The sequence below is a fragment of the Perca flavescens genome, chromosome 11 (genome assembly GCF_004354835.1).
Source record: "Perca flavescens isolate YP-PL-M2 chromosome 11, PFLA_1.0, whole genome shotgun sequence".
In the NCBI taxonomy this organism is placed as follows: Eukaryota; Metazoa; Chordata; class Actinopteri; order Perciformes; family Percidae; genus Perca; species Perca flavescens.
In genome coordinates, this window is record NC_041341.1 from 29620950 (window position 1) to 29639504 (window position 18555).

The 18555-nt window shown below is 42.4% G+C and overlaps 1 protein-coding gene across 3 annotated transcripts in view; it reads right to left on the reverse strand.

Annotated features, from left to right (window-relative positions):
- hdac4 (histone deacetylase 4) overlaps positions 1 to 18555 on the reverse strand; it is a 140469-nt gene that overhangs the window by 74083 nt on the left and 47831 nt on the right. For all 3 annotated transcript variants that reach the window (XR_003693720.1, XM_028591193.1, XM_028591192.1), the window contains exon 3: positions 12221 to 12283. Coding sequence is in view for 2 of the 3 variants with exons in the window: in XM_028591193.1 (XP_028446994.1) it covers positions 12221 to 12283 (63 nt within the window). In the remaining variant the exon portion in view is untranslated. The remainder of the gene's footprint in view (positions 1 to 12220; positions 12284 to 18555) is intronic.

Genomic DNA, 18555 nt, shown 5'->3' on the forward strand with positions numbered 1-18555 from the left:
TGGCGTTTTTCCATTACGTGGTAGCTGCTCGACTCGACTCTACTCGACTCTACTCGCCTTTTTTGGTTTTCCATCACGAAAAAATTCCCTGGTACCTGCCAACAGGTACTTTTTTTTTAATACCACCTCTGTCGAGGTTCCAAGCGAGCTGAGGCGATACCAAAAGGTGACATGACAACAGGCAGACTACTGATTGGTCAGATAGAATCATCACTAGTCACTGCGTCATCATTGCTAGTGACAAGACGGGGGTGTCCTGAACAAACCCGCCATTTTTAAATAGTTTAGCCAGCGGTGTTTTTTTTTTTTTTTTGCTGCCTCCAGCTTCCTTTGAAACAAAATGTTTCTTCTGGCTGTGGCAACACCAACAAATCTTCGACGTTCTGTGCAGCGTTGGGAAAGTTCACTTTCTACATGAACTAGTTCAAAGTTCAGTTCACACATTTTAAAGTGTGAGTAAAAATTTTTTTTAAAGTACACAGTTCCAAAAATGAACTAGTTCATAGTTCTTTTTTTCCATATGTTGCTTCAGTTCAATGCGCCGTTTCAGGTTTGCTGTGGATGTGACTGAAGTGTGGATTTTCTTTTTGAAAGACGGCGGGCAAAGTTTGCACAGAAATGTAAGATTTTTCCCATCCTCACCGACCTTGTCATAAAACTTGTTTAAATGATCATACGACGCCTCCTTGCTGCTTCGTCGCCTCCTTGCTGCTTTTTGTTTTGATGACACATGCGGCGGTGCGACGCTAGTGGCTGGTGTTGCCAGATTGGGTGTTTTTTCCGCTACATATTTAGGCCTGTTTACGGTGTGTTTTAGCCTGGTTTTGGCCTGGGAGGCTCTATAGAAATCTGGCACCCTATTGAACGAAGTTAAGCTGAGAGAGCGTGCCGTTCACAGACACCACAATGAACGAGTTCACAGTAACGTTCATCAGGCAGTAATACAGTACGTTCAGTTCACGTTCGCCCAAAATATGAACGAGTTCATAAACTATCGTTCAATGAACGCATTCAGGCACAACACTGGTCCTGTTTGTGTGTCGCAGTTTCCTGCGGCGGCGCTATGACGACCAGCCGCGCTTGCCTCACGCATGAGGCGGTACTAAATCTGCAATGGAAAATGGAGGACGGGGCAACGCGGGTGAGTCGAGTTGAGCCGAGCAGAGCTGCTACTAGCAGTGGGTAAGCACCATTAATTAGCTTTGTTGCAACTCATTTGGCAACGGCTTAATGTAACAGACGTTCAAAAACAATGTTTTTGTTAGCCAGTGCTTTTTGCTGCTGTTGATTTTTGTCTTATTGGGACTAGCATCCAAATCTTTATACACGTGACTTCTGCCAAAATGTTAATGTATTGACACTGACAGTGATACTGTATTAACACGATCCAAACTTGGTGTAAATTTTGCTTTGTTTGATGGTAGCCAAGCCAGAGAGCTGTGATACATTTTTACACAGCCAATCAGGGCTGCTTTTCTACAGCCAACGAGTAAAGTCAAAGCCCAAATCATAACCACATTGGCGTAACCGTGATGAATCCATCTTGTCACATGTCCATGATCACAACGCACCAGCTGCACGTCAACACACAACAAGTCTGCGTGTACAGACACAAAATACAGCATATACACAACCACGTGCCGGGACTTGGAGCATATAAGGGCCCTAATAAGTTCGGTATGTGCACATTATCTGAAAACAACATGTATGAATAAAAGCATGTGTATGGAAACTTGTGTGCAGAGCGGTGTGAGACATAAAGATACTAAGGCAACGGATGTCTATGTGGAGGAGGGCTAGTGCAGTTATTTGCAACAGCCTAGTAGAGAACCAGACAAGGCGATAAGTGAGCATATCGGAGATAAATTGCTCGTGTAGCTATCTGCATCAGAGTTAGCGTGCACGTGTGCGTTAAATAATGCATGTGGCATAATGATTGCAAGGCATGCTGAAATACACAGTGTGGCAGTCAGGCAGACAGGACTTATGAATAAGTAATGGACGGCGTCCGCCTCGTAATGTACACACATGCGCGCACACACACACACGCTGGTTCATGCTCAGGAGAGGAAAAAAAAATAGCAACTCTTATTTTCGTGTCTTCTTCTGCTTTTGTCTTCCCCCTCCTCTCCACAGTGACAGGGGGTTGGTGGAGGGAGGGTTGCTTTTTTCATCCATCTCCCCTGAGAAGCCCAGACCCGACTCCAAATATGTGTCGTTTATTATTGATTTAGGTTATTTATAATACAAACTCTCACTCTCTCTGCAACCCCCCCCTTTCCATCTCTCTTTTTCTCTGACTCCCGTCCCCTTCATTAGTATCTCTGGGATTCTTAAAATTCAAAAATGTAATCTGAAATATCTATGAAAAGCAATCATTACGCTTCCTGAAATAAGCCTTTTCCAATACCTTTTGTAGAGCCACAGTTTTAGGGAATTTAGTGAATTTCTAATGACAATCAGAACATGCTCAGTTGGAGCACAATATGAGAGCCCACTTTTTTTTTTTATGTCTTTTAATACTTTATTTAACACTGCTATAAAACACTGCCGAAGTGTCGAGAACATATTACTTTGTGCCAAAATCTTGCACTCTCTCCCTCGCATATTCTGCTACTTCTCGTACTTAGCCAATGCATGGCAACAGACTTGAGGTTATTAAAAAATATTTTAAAAGGCTTTACAGATCAGCACAAGGAGAGAGTCCTGAGTGTTATCGGTCAGTGTTTTCAGCCGTCATTGGCCTGTTCTTGTCTAACAAATGCTCTCGATTTCTTTAAATATGTCAACAATAAACAAAGAAAAAAAGTTAGTACATGCAGCGCAGACTCATTAAATAGTTGAGCAGGCACAATTCTCTATTGTCACTTAAAAGAGAAACAAAGTTTAAATAAGTTAAGTGGTATTGCTTCCGTACAAGATGGCCTAATCAAGATTTACAAAAATGAACATCTTTATACCAAAGCCCCCAAAACAGAAGAATATGTAATATCATTCGACCAGTCACATTTTAAACGAGGAAGTGTTTGGAGCAATTAATGTTGTGTTTGTTCTCTCTCTCTCTCTCTCTCTTTCTCTCTCTCTCTCTCTCTCTCTCTCAATAAACTCCATTGTATTAAAGCAGCCACAGTAAAGCATCTGTAGAAGCAAGCCGCTGTCCCACTGAGCTGTAGACTCTTTGTTTATTAGTAGAGTTGTCGGATATAGTGATATTTACAGTGAAGCCATTATCCAACCAGCAGAGATGTTGCAATGCCAGAAGGAGCTACCACTTAAGCAGATCTGATTGTATGAGGCCAGTGTTTTGGCTTGTGACCCCTTAAAACAAAAGAGACCTGTCGGACTTGTCTAGCCTGATGTCGTCATACTCCGATTCTAGTCAGAATAGGAGTCTGATGCTGCTCCATTGGTTTGTGATTATGGTGCGTGTTTTAACCGAACCAGGAAAGCACACACACACACACACACACACACACACACACACACACACACACACACACACACACACACACACACACACCCACACACAATAGATCAATGTTCAAATCAAATTTACCTCTTGCTGCCAATCTGATTTGGTTGAGGCAACAAGCTCTACACAAATACTCATAACAAGAATAAGAAGAATAACAGCTTCTATCTCTTCCCAGGAAGACCTCAAAACATCATAACAACTCCATCTTCAACCCAGACAAGGTTAAAAAAAAAAAAAAAAAAAAAAAAAAAAGGACATGGGGCTGCATTGGGGAACTCCGTTCATTCATATTTTACGCCCTCTCCTTCCATCTCAATGGTATTGCCTTCCCAGTCTGCGCCGACTTTGCAGCAGACAGAGAGCCATTAGCTCTTGGCCATGCTAAACTGAACTTATGAGCAGCTCCGCATGCACTTTAAATCACATGGGTCACAGGAATGCCTCTGTGCACTAAAGCTAGACCCACAAACTCTTTATGTCCAGCACAGATTAGAGCAACCTGCATGGGCCTTATCATTATTTCCGGAATATAAACAGACATGCAGGGAGTGAAGACTGGTACGGATATAAATGGAGGGCCGCATCAAAAAAGAAAGATGAATTCAGGAATAATTTATCATCATACTGTGAGAAAATACTGTTGTCCATCCTGTCCAGTTTCTTTCATTAAACAATGCGCTGATTTTTATGACATATCTACCTGTTTTTTTTCAGTAATTAAAAGAGATTTATTTTTAAAGAGACTTATTTTTACTGTTGTGCAAATCACTTCACAATGACTTCTTGCAAGATCACCCCACTGAGAAAACTGATACAAACCATTCCAGACAGCAAACCATGGTCTATTTCTTCTCTTAAATGAGTTTGTGGTAAAATGCCGTCTATCACTGTCGGCCATGCTGTAGCCATTAGGCTCCAGGCTTAGCTGTAATGAACTACTCTTCCCGGACAAGGGAAGGGCCAACCTCTGGTCACGGTGGTTGTGTTGGCCCAGAAGCTAGCAAACTCCTTGTGAGGGCAAAGCAAAGGTCTAAACCCTGGAGTGGTCATCCATAATAGATAGCTTCCAGAGGACTCCTCTGGATACATAAGGTCCTGCTATGGCTTTTAAGAGCCTTTACAAAACAGACCTCTGCATTAACAAGCGAGTTTAAGAGGAAGTGAAGGGCCAAAGCATGGCCCGAGTCAAATGAACATAATATCCATCTGTCTATCTTTACATCTGCACATGAAGAGACATACTGGGAATTTTCAAATTGTGCAACATCGGGATATTTAGCTTCACATGCAGTATATAAGCACGTTGGTTACAGTAACTGGTTTAGTTTTAGCTTATGTTTTACACAACGGTAAATACTCCATCCTCCCATATAAAATGAACATGGATATATTGGACTTTTCAGACCAAAATTTCGACTGCAATTAGTTAGTTCACTTGCTGAGGTGAAGTTATTCCGGGCAGAGCTTTCCCATTTCAACTTTGCCCCCTGACTAATGGCAAGCACCTCGACAGTGGGGACCTTTGAGGGAACTGAGACCAGGGGAGTCCAAAATGAAGAAAGCTATCATATTAACTGTGTTGCACCATGGGAGTAGATAGCACATGCACATTCACTTTAATTAACCGTGTTATCTTGTGATTTGGTTGCGCAAGTAGTCAGTACATCAACAAGCTCGAGCCCCACCTATTCCCTGTGGATGAGCAAATAAATGTTTCTGTGCCCCTTCCTTGGGGTGACCAGGCACATAGGGAGATATATTCCAAAACTGGACCGGTTTGGTGTTATCGTCATTGTGTATTCTTGGCATATCATGGTGTATTCTTCTGTCATCCTGATTATTTTTGGAGTTGTTCTGCAGCTGACAACGTGCGTTTAACTTATATGCTTATTACTTGGACTGAGAACAGAAGCCAAAGCTTTGATAGTGGGATAAACAAAGACAAAGTCAGACTAATAAAAACACTGTAGTGTATAAAGTTCTTATCTGTCTCCGTTTATCTGTAGAGTTTGAGAGCAAAAACTGAATTTCAAAAGAGTTTGTATTTGTTTAAACACAAGCTCGCTCTCCAGACGTCTAGGTCTTGGAGAGCCGAGCCAGCCAGCCAACAAAGCACAACACACCAGGCCGTTTGCAAAATTCATGAAATGGTAACATGGTAAAATCCTTTTTACTCTAACACACACACACACACACACACACACACACACACACACACACACAGTCCAACCTGCTATAGCTGTCAGGATAATGGCACAGATGCAGACAAAGTAGGTTAAGGCATTGCCTGTTCCACTGGAAGACAAAAACAAGTCTGGCGCTGAGCACTCTCCCATACTTTCTTAGACCCGAATGTGAAGAGTGTGTGTCTCTGTTTGACGGGGTTGACATGAAGGCCACAACCTCAGGCCACGTCTGTAGATATAATTAGGCACTGGGACACTGTTTTGTATTCCCTTTAGAACTCCAATGTGTTCTCTCAGCATCAAAGCGGATTTCACCTATGTTCTCTGACAGCTTTGCTGTAGGTTTGCTTTAGCGTGCTGCCTTAAACCCATTGTTTCAGTGCACTGTACAGGCTGTGATACTCGGCTTCCAGTTTTGTATTCCAAATGGAGGCAAATGATTTGGAAACTGTTGATGTGAAATAAAAAGAGAAATAAAAAAGGACAGATTAAAAGGAGATGAGATGAAGCAACGTGTGGCAGATTATATTTCAGTTCATCAGAAGTTCAAGAAAACCATTCGAAAACATCCCTTGGGCAACGACTTTGACATGGTTGTGTGTGTGTGTGTGTGTGTGTGTGTGTGTGTGTGTGTGTGTGTGTGTGTGTGTGTGTGATAGTGGCAGAAAAGGAGAGAAGAAGAAAAGAAGCAGCTGCCCACCGACTCCTGCCTACACTAAACTGGCACCAGGCAGGGGAATCAACGCCAGGTCAGGGAGTGTGTGGGGTTGGTAGGGGGGTTTTGGGGGTCCATCTGGGGAACTGGCACCAGGGTGTGAGGGCCGTGTGGGCTCCCCAGTGAGCATGTTTATACAAAACAGGTTGACTTCCATTAGGAAAAGAGGCTAGTTAAGCAGGTGCTGATTGTGTCTGTGATTGGGACTCCATTTTACCACAAGGTTACATGAGATTTTTAGCATCAACTGCAGCATAAGCAATAGTAGCAGGGTTAAGAGATAAGAGAAAAGAAGGAGAAAAAAGAGAAGCAGATAAAAATTAGGTTGTTACAGATTAAATGGTCCGCCTGCCAAACTCCCAAAATCTTTTTTTGCAGAGCATGTTCTATTACATTCAGAGCAAATGCGCAGATTTACAATGTCAGGATTAGGTCAAGCATTCAGTCCCACAAATACACACATAACTGCAAAACCTCATGCTCCAGGGAGGAGGGAGGGAGGCAGGGGGGGTCTGGCCGGCAGACAAGTGTCTCTGCGCGGTCGTTCTGACCTACAGACTGGGCTGTCCTCTGGAACACACTCCAATCGCTGGCTCCTCAACACTAATCCTGTCCCTTTTCAACCGCCTCATCATGTATTCGATCTGTTTATCTACAAATCTCACATTTCATTCACCAACTCAAAATAGAGGGCGATTCAAAGCAAGAGTGTCTGTCTTCTCAAAAGGTGTTGACTGTTTAATCACTTTCTTTATAATTACGAGATAAAGATCTCGGAGTCATGATGTCAGTACCTCACTACATACTACGAAATCGACCGAAATTAAGTCACAATCTCGAGTTTCGAATAAAAAAAATGGAATGTCGTACATTGTGAACAAAGGTCAGATATTATATTGCATAAAAGCCTAGTCTAAAAATGGCAACAACAAAAAAAATTATGTAACAATCGAGAATCGAACCGTGACCTTAGAATCGAAAACGTAATCGAATCGAGGATTTGGAGAATCGGGACACCCCTTGTGCATACGCTGATTGCTTTGTTGCTTTGACAGCTATAAACGTGGAATTTTAAGTGCTTGGAACAGCGAAGAAGTAAGGTAAGGTCAGAATCAGGAAAGGATTTTTTTTTGCCACAGTAAGTTACCCCTATGTGGAATTTGCCTTGGTGAATGGTGCATACATACACAAACAAACATATCCAACATTAATAAGAAATAAACAATAAATACAGAAACAAATACGTATATACAAAATAGCTGTTTAGCATAAGAAAAAGGAGGCTGAATGGGTTGAGTGCAAAATGCAAAAAAATATATAGTATGTGCAATGGGCAGATGTATAGTCCAGGATGACGGTTACATTATTTTGCTGTGACTTTGGGTTAATATTGGTACATCTACACACCTGATTATCCAATCATCAATTTATGAATGTATGTAGAGATGGTCAAGAGGTTCAGTTGTTGTTATTATGTCCACAGTCTTAACCATCTTCTAATGGGTGCCTTCAGCGGGATAACGCACCACGTCACCAAGCGCACATCCTCATCAAAGGGGTTAAACAAACGTGACAAAGAGCTCAGTGTACACCAATGGCCTCCACGGTCACCAGATCTCAATAGAGCACCTTCGGAATGTGGTGGAAAGAGAGACCTGCAGCATGGATGTGCACCCAGTAAATCTCTGATTCATGGGGCTGTCACGTCAACGTGGCCCCCCATCTCTGAGGAATGTTTCCAGCGCTGTGGTGAATCCACGCAACTCTAAAATACAAGCTGTTCTGGAGGCGAAGGGGAATCCTACCCTGCAGTATAAAGGGGTACCCAGTAAAGGTGGCTGCGAGTCTATAGGCCAGCTTAAGATTCAGACTGAACATGTACAATCAGAAGCCAAGTGAGCACAGGAATAGAAGTGTTAGGCAGAGAAATAAGAGAGGAGACCGGAGTTGAGTGCAAGAGAGGGGGGGAAGGGGTGGTGATGTATGTATGTGTGTGTGTGTGTGTGTGTGTGTGTGTGTGCGCGCGAGAGAGAGAAAGAGATTTAGAGAAATGGAGATGCTGAGAGTGAGAATGAATTTGGCGTAGTCAAAAAAAAATATGTTTCTCTCCACATTTTGTGACTTCCTTTCCAGAGTTTTGAAATGGTAATGAGTGCTGGTATTTGCATAATGTGCCTTTCCTCATCCCTCTTTTTCTACTTACCCAGGCCCTCTTCTCCTCAAATTGCTGCTCTCCTCCCATGTCTCTCTCGGTCTGTCTGTCTGTCTGTCTATCTCTTTCACCGTCTCCACCCCACCCCCACCACCATCCATTCATTGCATTTATTTTACCCCTCTCTCAGGTTCTTAAGTGCTCATAGATAATTCACAACTCCAAATAAAGATGCGCTGTTCGGTCAGAAAACAGAGGCTGGCCAACAGGTCTGCCCCTTACTGTGTGAACAGCTCTTCATCCTTCTTACTCAACTTGCTCGCCACCTCACATTCAGCTAAGCCTTAATATCAGCGCTGTGCAGGCAGAAAATGTGCACAAAGCATTAAGGCTACAAAAAAAAAGAAAAAAAAGACAACTGTCACGTTGCTTGACAATTACCAACGCTGCACACCAGGCCCCCGATGAAAGGAGCCATAACGAAGCCCTTCTGTGAGCTACAGAACCACTTCTGGTCTACATTATCTGTCACTTCTGCTCTCCTCTACTCATCCTCTTCTCCTAATTTGACTTCCTATCGCTCCCCAAATCCCCTCCCCTCCTTCCTCATCACTTCTCTCACCTTCCCCCCTCCCTCCCTCCCTCCTCCTCCTCCTACTCCTCCTCCTCACTCCCTGCAGTGTCTGTGCTCTGACAGTTATGTGCGAGTGGAGCGTGGGCTGCTGCTAATTTGTGCAGAGTGGGAGAAAGCTGTTTTGGCTTGGGGAGAGAAAAGCCTAGTTTAGGCTTTATACTGGGATGGACAGACAGACATGGCACGCAAACGCAAACACAAACACACACACACACACACACACACACACACACACAAAAAATGCATGTTTGTGTAGTATTTAACTTCCTCTCCATCTCCTAATGTCACATGGGCATTCACAGATACAAACAGATGCTCAAACCCACTTTCACATCTAAATGTGGAAGTGACTCTGAAAGGTGCCGACTTATGTTCCTCTTACAGTACCTCCTCCTGTGCACAGTTTACTCATCCTGCTTAATATGCACCCAAAGCTGTCTCCAACAGCATCCTCGTCCATCTCCCTCCGCATCATTTTCAAATTAGTCATTCTCTCGGTTTGATCGGCTCATACGTTCGAACATATCGTTTTGATACCAAAAGTATCTGTAAAGAAGTTCACACATACACTGGTCCACGGTCACCTGCGCCGACTGTCGCTGTTGCCGTCTCATTAGGTCTTGTGTTGAAATACACTTCACAGCAAAGGACACACACACACACACTTGCACAGGAAGTGCTACTGTTGCTCTTGGCATCCAGTTAATTAATTCTAACACATTTCATGAATGTGTTAATAAAGCATTGTACTGTTCTTATTCCAATAAAATGCTTATTTTGGCAGGCATTTAAACAGTTTAGTTATTATTAGGGCTGTACCAAACTCTGAATGTTTAAAGTATTATTTGATTCAGCAGTGCAGACCAATGATTTGACTGTGGAAGCTCACAGTGACCAGTGTATCGAAATCAACACCTGATCCACTACTACAACGCCGACCTAGAGGCCTTGGCTTTCGCTACACATAGTGGAAAACCTTCTGCAGTTTCTCAGCAAGAGCAATACAATCTGTCCATTGGATTTGTTTTAATGATATTAACATTTAATCTTCATGTTGTCCTCGGGTCAAATTTGACCCATTTTCAAAAAGTTTCTATATCAGATATTTGGATTTTGTTCAACAAAATCGTCAAAAAAAAAAAAAAAAAAAAAAAAAACATAACCGGGATGGTTCCATACAATATTCTTCACAAGTAAAATACATAATCAGAAATTTTTTTTATAAAAGAACGTTGAAAAAAGTGACTAAAATGTTGGAAAAAGAAAACAACAAATTTGAAAAAAAAACTTAAAATAAAGCGCAAAAAAAAAAAACATCGTAAAAGCTTCAGAAACGTCGTAAAAGCTGACAAAAGCATCAGGGAAAGCGACAAAAGCGTTGAAAAAAATCCGGACCCAGAAAAAAAAAAAAACTAAAAAGTTGCACGGCCGACGGGCAGACAACACGAGGGTGAAAAAACCGTGGGCAGTGAGCAAAGGCTTTGAATGGATTTCAAACTTTGATCATTTCTTAGGTGTGTTAATAACTAAAGTAGCAGAGAAACAATTAAGGAAATCCATTCAGAAGCCACAGCTGCACGATAGTAAAAAATAAAATAAAAATAAAAAGTTTGAAGAACCACTCAACCCACGTCTTGTCTCATTCATTTCACACAGCTGTGACAGGTTGATCTCTGGTTGTCACCGTCAGCAGAGAATCCAGGCTGTAGTGTAGCTCTAACACTTTATCTACAAACCCTAGAATAAGAGCACATTACTACCAAATCAAGTTACTTTCAGTTTCACTCGCCCACACATCTCTAACAGAAAAGTGTGAACCTTGCTGTTAAAAAATGTAAATGCAAGTAAGTGAGAGCTGGGGTAAAAGTGTGTAAGTGTACATGCATTATTCTTTTTTGAGTGACAACACTTGCCTTACCGGCAGTACAATACTCTTCTATCTTTGCATCATAGTTTTCAAGAGGAATCTTAAGGTAATTGATGAACCCTGTCTAAAAATTGGGTATATTTTTTCTTCTTCTTTTTTTGTCATCAATTTAAGCAATGCTGTTTTTCCTACATTTCTGAAAAGCTGACCTCAAAACTTCAAATCCAAAAAGAGATTCCACTGCACAAACATGTACAACAAGTACCAATAAAAGAAATCAGATTTCCCGCGTCCTGCATGTGTGTGTGTGTGTGTGTGTGTGTGTGTGTGTGTGTGTGTGTGTGTGTGTGTGTGTGTGTGTGTGTGTGTGTGTGTGTGTGTGTGTGTGTGTGTGTGAGTGTCTGTGTGTCTGTGTGTTTATGCAGTTACGTGTGTCACTGCTGCAAGCAACGAAACATGCTATTACCGGGCTAAGGCTCCAGGTCTTGGCAACCATGTCAATGACATCACTGCTGCATCAGCATGACCTCGCGCCACATGGGACAAACATACCGCTTGTGGGTTGATGACATGCTGATGTGGCGTGATCATCCCATGTTCCTGTCAACAAGAGCGCGAAGTTCCAGCAAAATGTCTCGTGTCACGTGCACTTTCTCGTACGCGCGTGTGTGCGCTTGGCACGTGCGGTGCGAATTCTAAAAAGGAGTCGGCCACTGAATAATACATTGCGTGTACTAAAAACAATGTGCGACGTCAGCCGGTGGAAATGATTGCATGCTCAGGAGTAAATGATAACTTTCCTCATAAACAGACACTGACAGAGTGTGTTCCTGAGCCATACATTAGCGAGTTTAGGCGACCACGGTATCACCGAATTGGGCACTGACGTTGTGCAATCACCCGTGGTGCATCACAACAGTAAACCCAAAGACATGACTGCGTCAGTCACTCAGCGAGTGAGTGTATTTATGAAGGCTTGAGTAGGGAAGCAACAGAGTGTAGTAAAAACACCAGACAGGAACACAGAAAACAGATCCAATCTGTTAACAAGTAAAATCTTTGGAAGGTCCACACACACACACACACACACACACACACACACACACACACACACACACACACACACACACACACACACACACACACACACACACACACACACACACACACACACACACACACACGTCCTACCGAAATGGTTGAGTGCACCTGGTTTAAGAAGTTCCACAGGCTGTTCGTTGCTGGTCAAGCCACCTGTCAGAGAGTAGGAAAGGAGGTTTTAAATGTGGTTCTCAGTAATATGGTGTCAAAATCAGCAGTGGAATAGATTCAAACCATTAACATCAGTCTACAGCTCCTAAGAAGGGGAGGTATAGACGACTGGGCAGGGATACGGAGAAAAGAAGAGGACGAGTGGGAAACGAGAGAAAACAAGCAACAGAAAGTGACAAGAACCAACCAGATGTGTACAGTAATAGGATATCTTTTCAACAAAGTCAGAGAGAGAGAGAGAGAGAGAGAGAGAGAGAGAGAGAGAGAGAGAGAGCCGTGGAACAGACAAAGTGCTCACACATCACGAGCCAACAATTCCGACAACCAGAGGGGCTCCGTTTATAATCATTTAAACCTTGGAAAAGTGGCTTACTGAAACACCAAAATAATTCTTAATTATGTCTTCCCTATGCAATATTGGATTAAGATTTACTTCAGCCATCTTCGCTAGTCCACATTAGTGAGAGTATTAGCATTTGCATTAGGATGCTCCTGAAAATTAGGAACGGATTACAAAATCCCCATAATTTGGTGAATGATAAAAGAAAGTGTTCACAAGCAAGATATCACAGCGCTTACTTAAAGTGATCACCATTTCGGATCACAGGCTTTCTGTTTGTAATAACAATGCTAATCCGGCTTCAGCTATGAAAACCTGTTGGAAAGGCTCAGAAACGTATTCACATCAAAATGACACTAGTTGCTCTTGTCAATACGTTGTTACATGTTTTAGATGATAATATAACCAGTACCAGAAACATACCAGTGCTAAAATTCCTGAAGGACCTACCAATAAATGCCCTGGAAGGAAACCCACTCAGACTAATCTTCTCTTCTTCCCTATTCCCACTGGAATGATGGATTTGAATAGAAAAGTGCTGACTTCCAGCCTCGATGTGAGGGTGTTTATATCCACATCAGATGGAGTGTGTAGGGAGTTTTAGGAGCAAAAAGTAGTCGGACAAGTTAACACAAATGTTGATATATTCATCTTATTTCATCTATTTATCTAATGACTAGGCTGAAGTTTACTCTAAGGTACATCAGTGCAAGACTCTGCAGCCCTGCAGCCATTAGGCTGCTGTCTCACCTTCAGGCTACATCCACACCACTACTTCCTTTTCATTTTTTAAGCTGGGTTTTAAAACAAAAATGATCTCCCTCCCCACAAGCATTTTAGTTACAAGTTTCCATTTGGTTCTGAAACTTATGAATTCACACCTGCAAACAGCGAGGCTGAAATGATGTAATCGCTCAGCCTACATCGGTTTATCCTTGAGATTGGCAGCTGGTCCGGTTGGTGGGGTCAGTAATCTTGCAATTATCGCCACTTGCATAAAGCAGACTTTCTTACAGTCACATATATCAAACTGCATATACTCCGTGGGTGTCAGCGCAGACACAGCAGGCTGTATTCAGAGTTCAGTTAAGAATGTGTGCTGTAGACAAGCAAATATTGCCCAAGTCTAAAACTGATAAACAACTTACTCAAAGACAGCAACACTTTTTAAAATGAGAGTAAGCAAGACTGCGAGTCTCTGTCATCGCCATCATCCCGAACCAGAGGAGACAGGGGGGAATGTGTGGTGGAAAGGAAAATGTGAGAGGAGACCATGTGCTGCGTCACACATCAGCGAGAAGCAGCACATGACATACCCACAACTATGAATTTTGTTTTTCTGGGTTGCTAGGCGCTAATTTTAGCCTAGGCAGACTGCTCCATGATTAATACATGATGGAGGGAGGGGCTGAATTAAATATTCATATCGCACACACAAAACGCACACCAAACCCCATATTCTTGAATTCCGTGTTCTCGGCAAAGCCTGCCTCCTTTGGGTCTTTGACAAAAGTAGACGCTGGCACACAGATCCCCTCCTTATTTGCGGATGGTGAGGGAGAGACTTAATGGAGACTTTCTCCAAAAGATGGGAAGAAAGGAAGAAGAGAAGAGGTTGCTGTGTTGACAAGAGTATTTCATGAAAGCTTAATATGTGTGCGAATGTCTGTGTGTGTCAGTAGGGTGGCAGTGGCAGATGGCAGAAAGACGACACCAGAGCTTCATGGGCGAGAGACAGGCCGAGCAATCTCACACACACACTCACGCACACACACAAAGGGAGAGTTGAAAGTGTAAAACGAGTGTTTTGCATCTTGCCTCTGTTGCACTTAATAATGGCCACCAACCCTATTTCTTATCTCGCTCTTTGGCCCCCTTAAAACACCAGGCAGGTTTAATAGGTTGTCCACCCTTGACTGAGCAGACGCCTGGGGAGGAAGACAGGTCAAGGGCTCTCTCGCCCTAACACACAGTGATGAGAGAAAATCTCCATGGAAACCACCACAAATACAAATATGTAGAGAGAGAGCGAGACCCTTGTACAGGGAAGGAACAGCGTTCTTTTAAATCTCGTTTTCCTGCTTACAAGGCGGCAAATGAATGCTGAATGGCCCTACTGGAGCAGCCTAGTTGAGAGGTGACAATTGTTAATGAGATCAGGCAAAAAAATAAAACAGCAGAGGCCACAAGTTCTGTCAGTTTGTCTTCATTCATTTCAGCCATATTAGTCATTCATAAGGACTGATAGCCTGAGGTAACATCCTGATATGCTGCTGAGTTTTTGCATTTCATTGTTAAATGAATATCTTTGGGTTTCGGACTGTTCATCGACCAAAACAAGCAATCTAAAGAAATCACCTGGAAGCCTGAGAAAGGTATTTTTTCACCATTTGATTTGTTTTTTTTACGACATTTTATAAACGTAATGATTAATCTAAAAATAATTGACAAATTGATGGCTCGGAAATCAGCTCTTATTCTGATAATCACCATAGTCCCCAGTAAGTCTGGAGATCAAGCTGGTCGCTTAAAATTACCAGGCAAATTTGGGGCATTTTAGGCATTTATTAAACAGGACAGCTGAAGATGTGCAAGGAGAGAGAGAGGGGGAATGACCTGCAGCAAAGGGCCGCAGGTTGGAACTGAACCTGCATCATTGACTGAGCCTAAGTACATGGTGTGCCTTAGTACATGGTGTGCACCAGGTGAGCTATCCAAAATTTCCAGTTATTTTATTGTTTGAGTAGACCCCCTACGCTTCAAAGAATATTGTGTGAAATTTGTTTTGCAGGTCATAAACCAATGGTTTTGGAAAAATCAATCTCATGGTGTCATCACTACAAGTTATAATGGCAATCCATACCAGTAGCTCAAAATCCATGTTGGTTCCATGTTGGTTCCAATTGGTTCATCAATGGTATCTCTCTGGACAACTAGGCCTATTTGACTGACAGTATGTCATCACTGGTCTGGATTTCCCCGCCTCGCTCATGATTTACTCCAAGGCCAGCCATAATGGATAGGGTGCCTGTATGCACGGTCCACTCTGTAGCAGACACGGTGTATGTAGCCACACATTTGCCTGGAAAGCGCTCTTGTCCGGTCTAAACAAGGCACTTATCCATCCTGTCCAAACCACCTCACTATTATCTCAGAGTTTGATTGAATAGTTACTCTACAGTACAACTATTATCTGCTGTTACAGCAGCAACAACAGATAAAGTTCAAGAGAGATGAGATAGAGAGGTTTACTACCTCTCACAGCTCATTGTGTGGTCCAACCTTTGGCTCTGCTTGCAGACTGGTTGATGGAAAGAAGGGTACTTGAAATAGCATGCACTTATAGCATGAAATCAAACCATAATAAAGAGATGTATTGAAGTAACAAGGGGTATGGTTGTTGTTTTTTTTACACTATTTAGAACAGTGTGTGGTGCATCATTAACGTATGTAGCTATATGTTATTATATAATTATAAATAATAATATTATATATTATATTAAGTATAAGCGATGTCCTGAAGCGTGTTAATGCTGTGCGGAGGTGTGTGTAGCAAAGCACAATGGAGGACACTGTTACTCTGAGAGTCATGTGGACACTGATGGACAGTTTTAATGCATTGACCTATGTGACCTGTGCCATATGCATGCCCCTCAGCAACAGTTAAGCCTACTCTATCTCCCCCGTGACATGTAGGGATATATATGTACATATGGCCAGTAAAAATACATAAACACTGAGAACAAGTACATACATGCCTCCAGGTCCAGGCAGGAAAGTGATTTGCTCTTTTTTACATGTGTCATATTCCATTAGTAAAAGCCTAGATGTGTTGACAGACTTCCGTGTGGACAGACATACGTGATCACCACATGGAAAAGGAAGAGACGGAGTGCCAAGTTACCGACGTCTGGCAAGAAGACAAGTTGGCTCCGAGAAGAGCAGGAAGCAGGAGTGCCTGCTTCAGTGGATACACACCCGGTGTATACAATGAGTAAGGAGAACCCTTCCATGATGCAAAAAAAAAAAAAGATACACAGAGCACAGTGTTAGAAACGCACTTGTACACAGTGCCGTTGAATGTATCCACAAGCACACACCTTTCTTCCTGTTACTGGTGACCATGAAGGTGACGAGTCACCTTGTTCGGGGCCACCTTTACCTCCTTCTGACTTCCAATTCACCACAACACTGTGCCAGCCACGCCAACCTGTCTAAACTCAGTCTGGTGTATTCTGAGCCCTCAATATACACGCCTCAGAGCTCTGCCACCATCCACTCTGCCAACTATGCCATCCTGTCTGCCGAGGCTGCACCAAAATTGCCCTTCTGCTAAAATCAAACTCTGAGCCAGTCGGAGAGTGCGCCAGCCACGCCAACCTGTCACCGTCACTCTAAACCACAAGATAACCTGCCACGATGCCAACATATGAAGAGATTCATTCCAAAATGAGACATTCATTACTTGAGTTAAAGCTTAATTAACTACTTTTTACATGTTAATATGCAAGTTCACTACTCGGGTTCTCAAAAAAAGTGGATGCATTCTCTCAACATGGCAGATTGCTCGTGGAGATTTAAGTTTAATCTCATTTAGTCTTTTGAAATCTTTGGTTGACTGTACATGATGATGGTTGTTCATAAGAACCATATTAAAACATGAACATCCTACAACTGGTAGGTGCCAGGCTGTAAAATATGTCCCGCCCCACAGTAGAAATGACATAATGGTAAACCTTGGTGGAACACAATTTCCATTTCAGACACCAGCATCTATCTAGTGAGTGTATGTACCATCACTTTCACGGTTTGGCCAATGTATCGGCAACTTAGCTAGTTAGCTTATTGCAGATCTATGGTATTGGTGTATATGTCTGGAGATAAGAAAGAACAATGTGCAGCACATAAATTAGACACTATGTCCACTGGAGTGCACTGAATTTTTAACTCTTAAAAAGTCCCGCTTAGTATGTATCTTGGTCAAGATTCAGTAAAAACAAAGGGATATGTTAAAAGATGGTTTATGTTATGTGTTCTATCTATCGGCCAATATATCATTAGGAGATTTCTAGCCTAGGTTTGGTCTATATTTAAATAATTATGTTTGACAAATGCAAGCAGTAACAGCCAAATAGTGGCGTTTTAGGTTTTTATTTCTGTATATATTCTCGAACACATCACTCTAAACTGCACACAAAGAGGCAGAATTCCTGGATTTGTAATACGAGTGAAATACAGACCAGCGGATCTGATCTACCTTGTTCTAGGGCTTAGACGTTCATTTGTTTGAGTGTGTATGCAGGATCAAACCCATGTATAACTTCTCACCGCCGCCATGCTAAAAACCACTTGTTGGTGTTGCGGCCATGTTTACCAACTACTCAGCAATTCCTCTGGGCATTTTAAACCTACGAGACAAACCACAGCCTTTGACTTTATTTTTACTGCTGGACCTTTTAAGGTTTGTGCGCCTGTCTGTGTGTACGTGTGTGTGTGTGTGTGTGTGCGTGTGTGTGTACTGATGCACATTTGTGTACGACTCAGTTAGTATGAAGAGGACAAAGAAAGACAATTTAGGTGTTTGTGGTCAAATTCAATTCAAGTGTAAAATCACAAAAGAACCTATCTCAGGACACTTTACAAGTAGGTCTAGACCACACTATAATTTACAGAAACCCAACAATTCCCCCCAAGATCAACTATTTGGTGTAACAGGCGCGAGGAAAAACTGCTGCAGAACAGGCAGAAACCTGTTCCCCATTTGGGGGGTGGGACAGAAATACAACATACATACAATGTGTATTTAGTGTATGTGTGTGTACACGCATGCTGTAATTAACCAGGATTAACTTATTGGAAGTACGAGTGAAAAAAAAATATCAGTAACTGATGTGCGAATGTAAGGCTAGGCAAG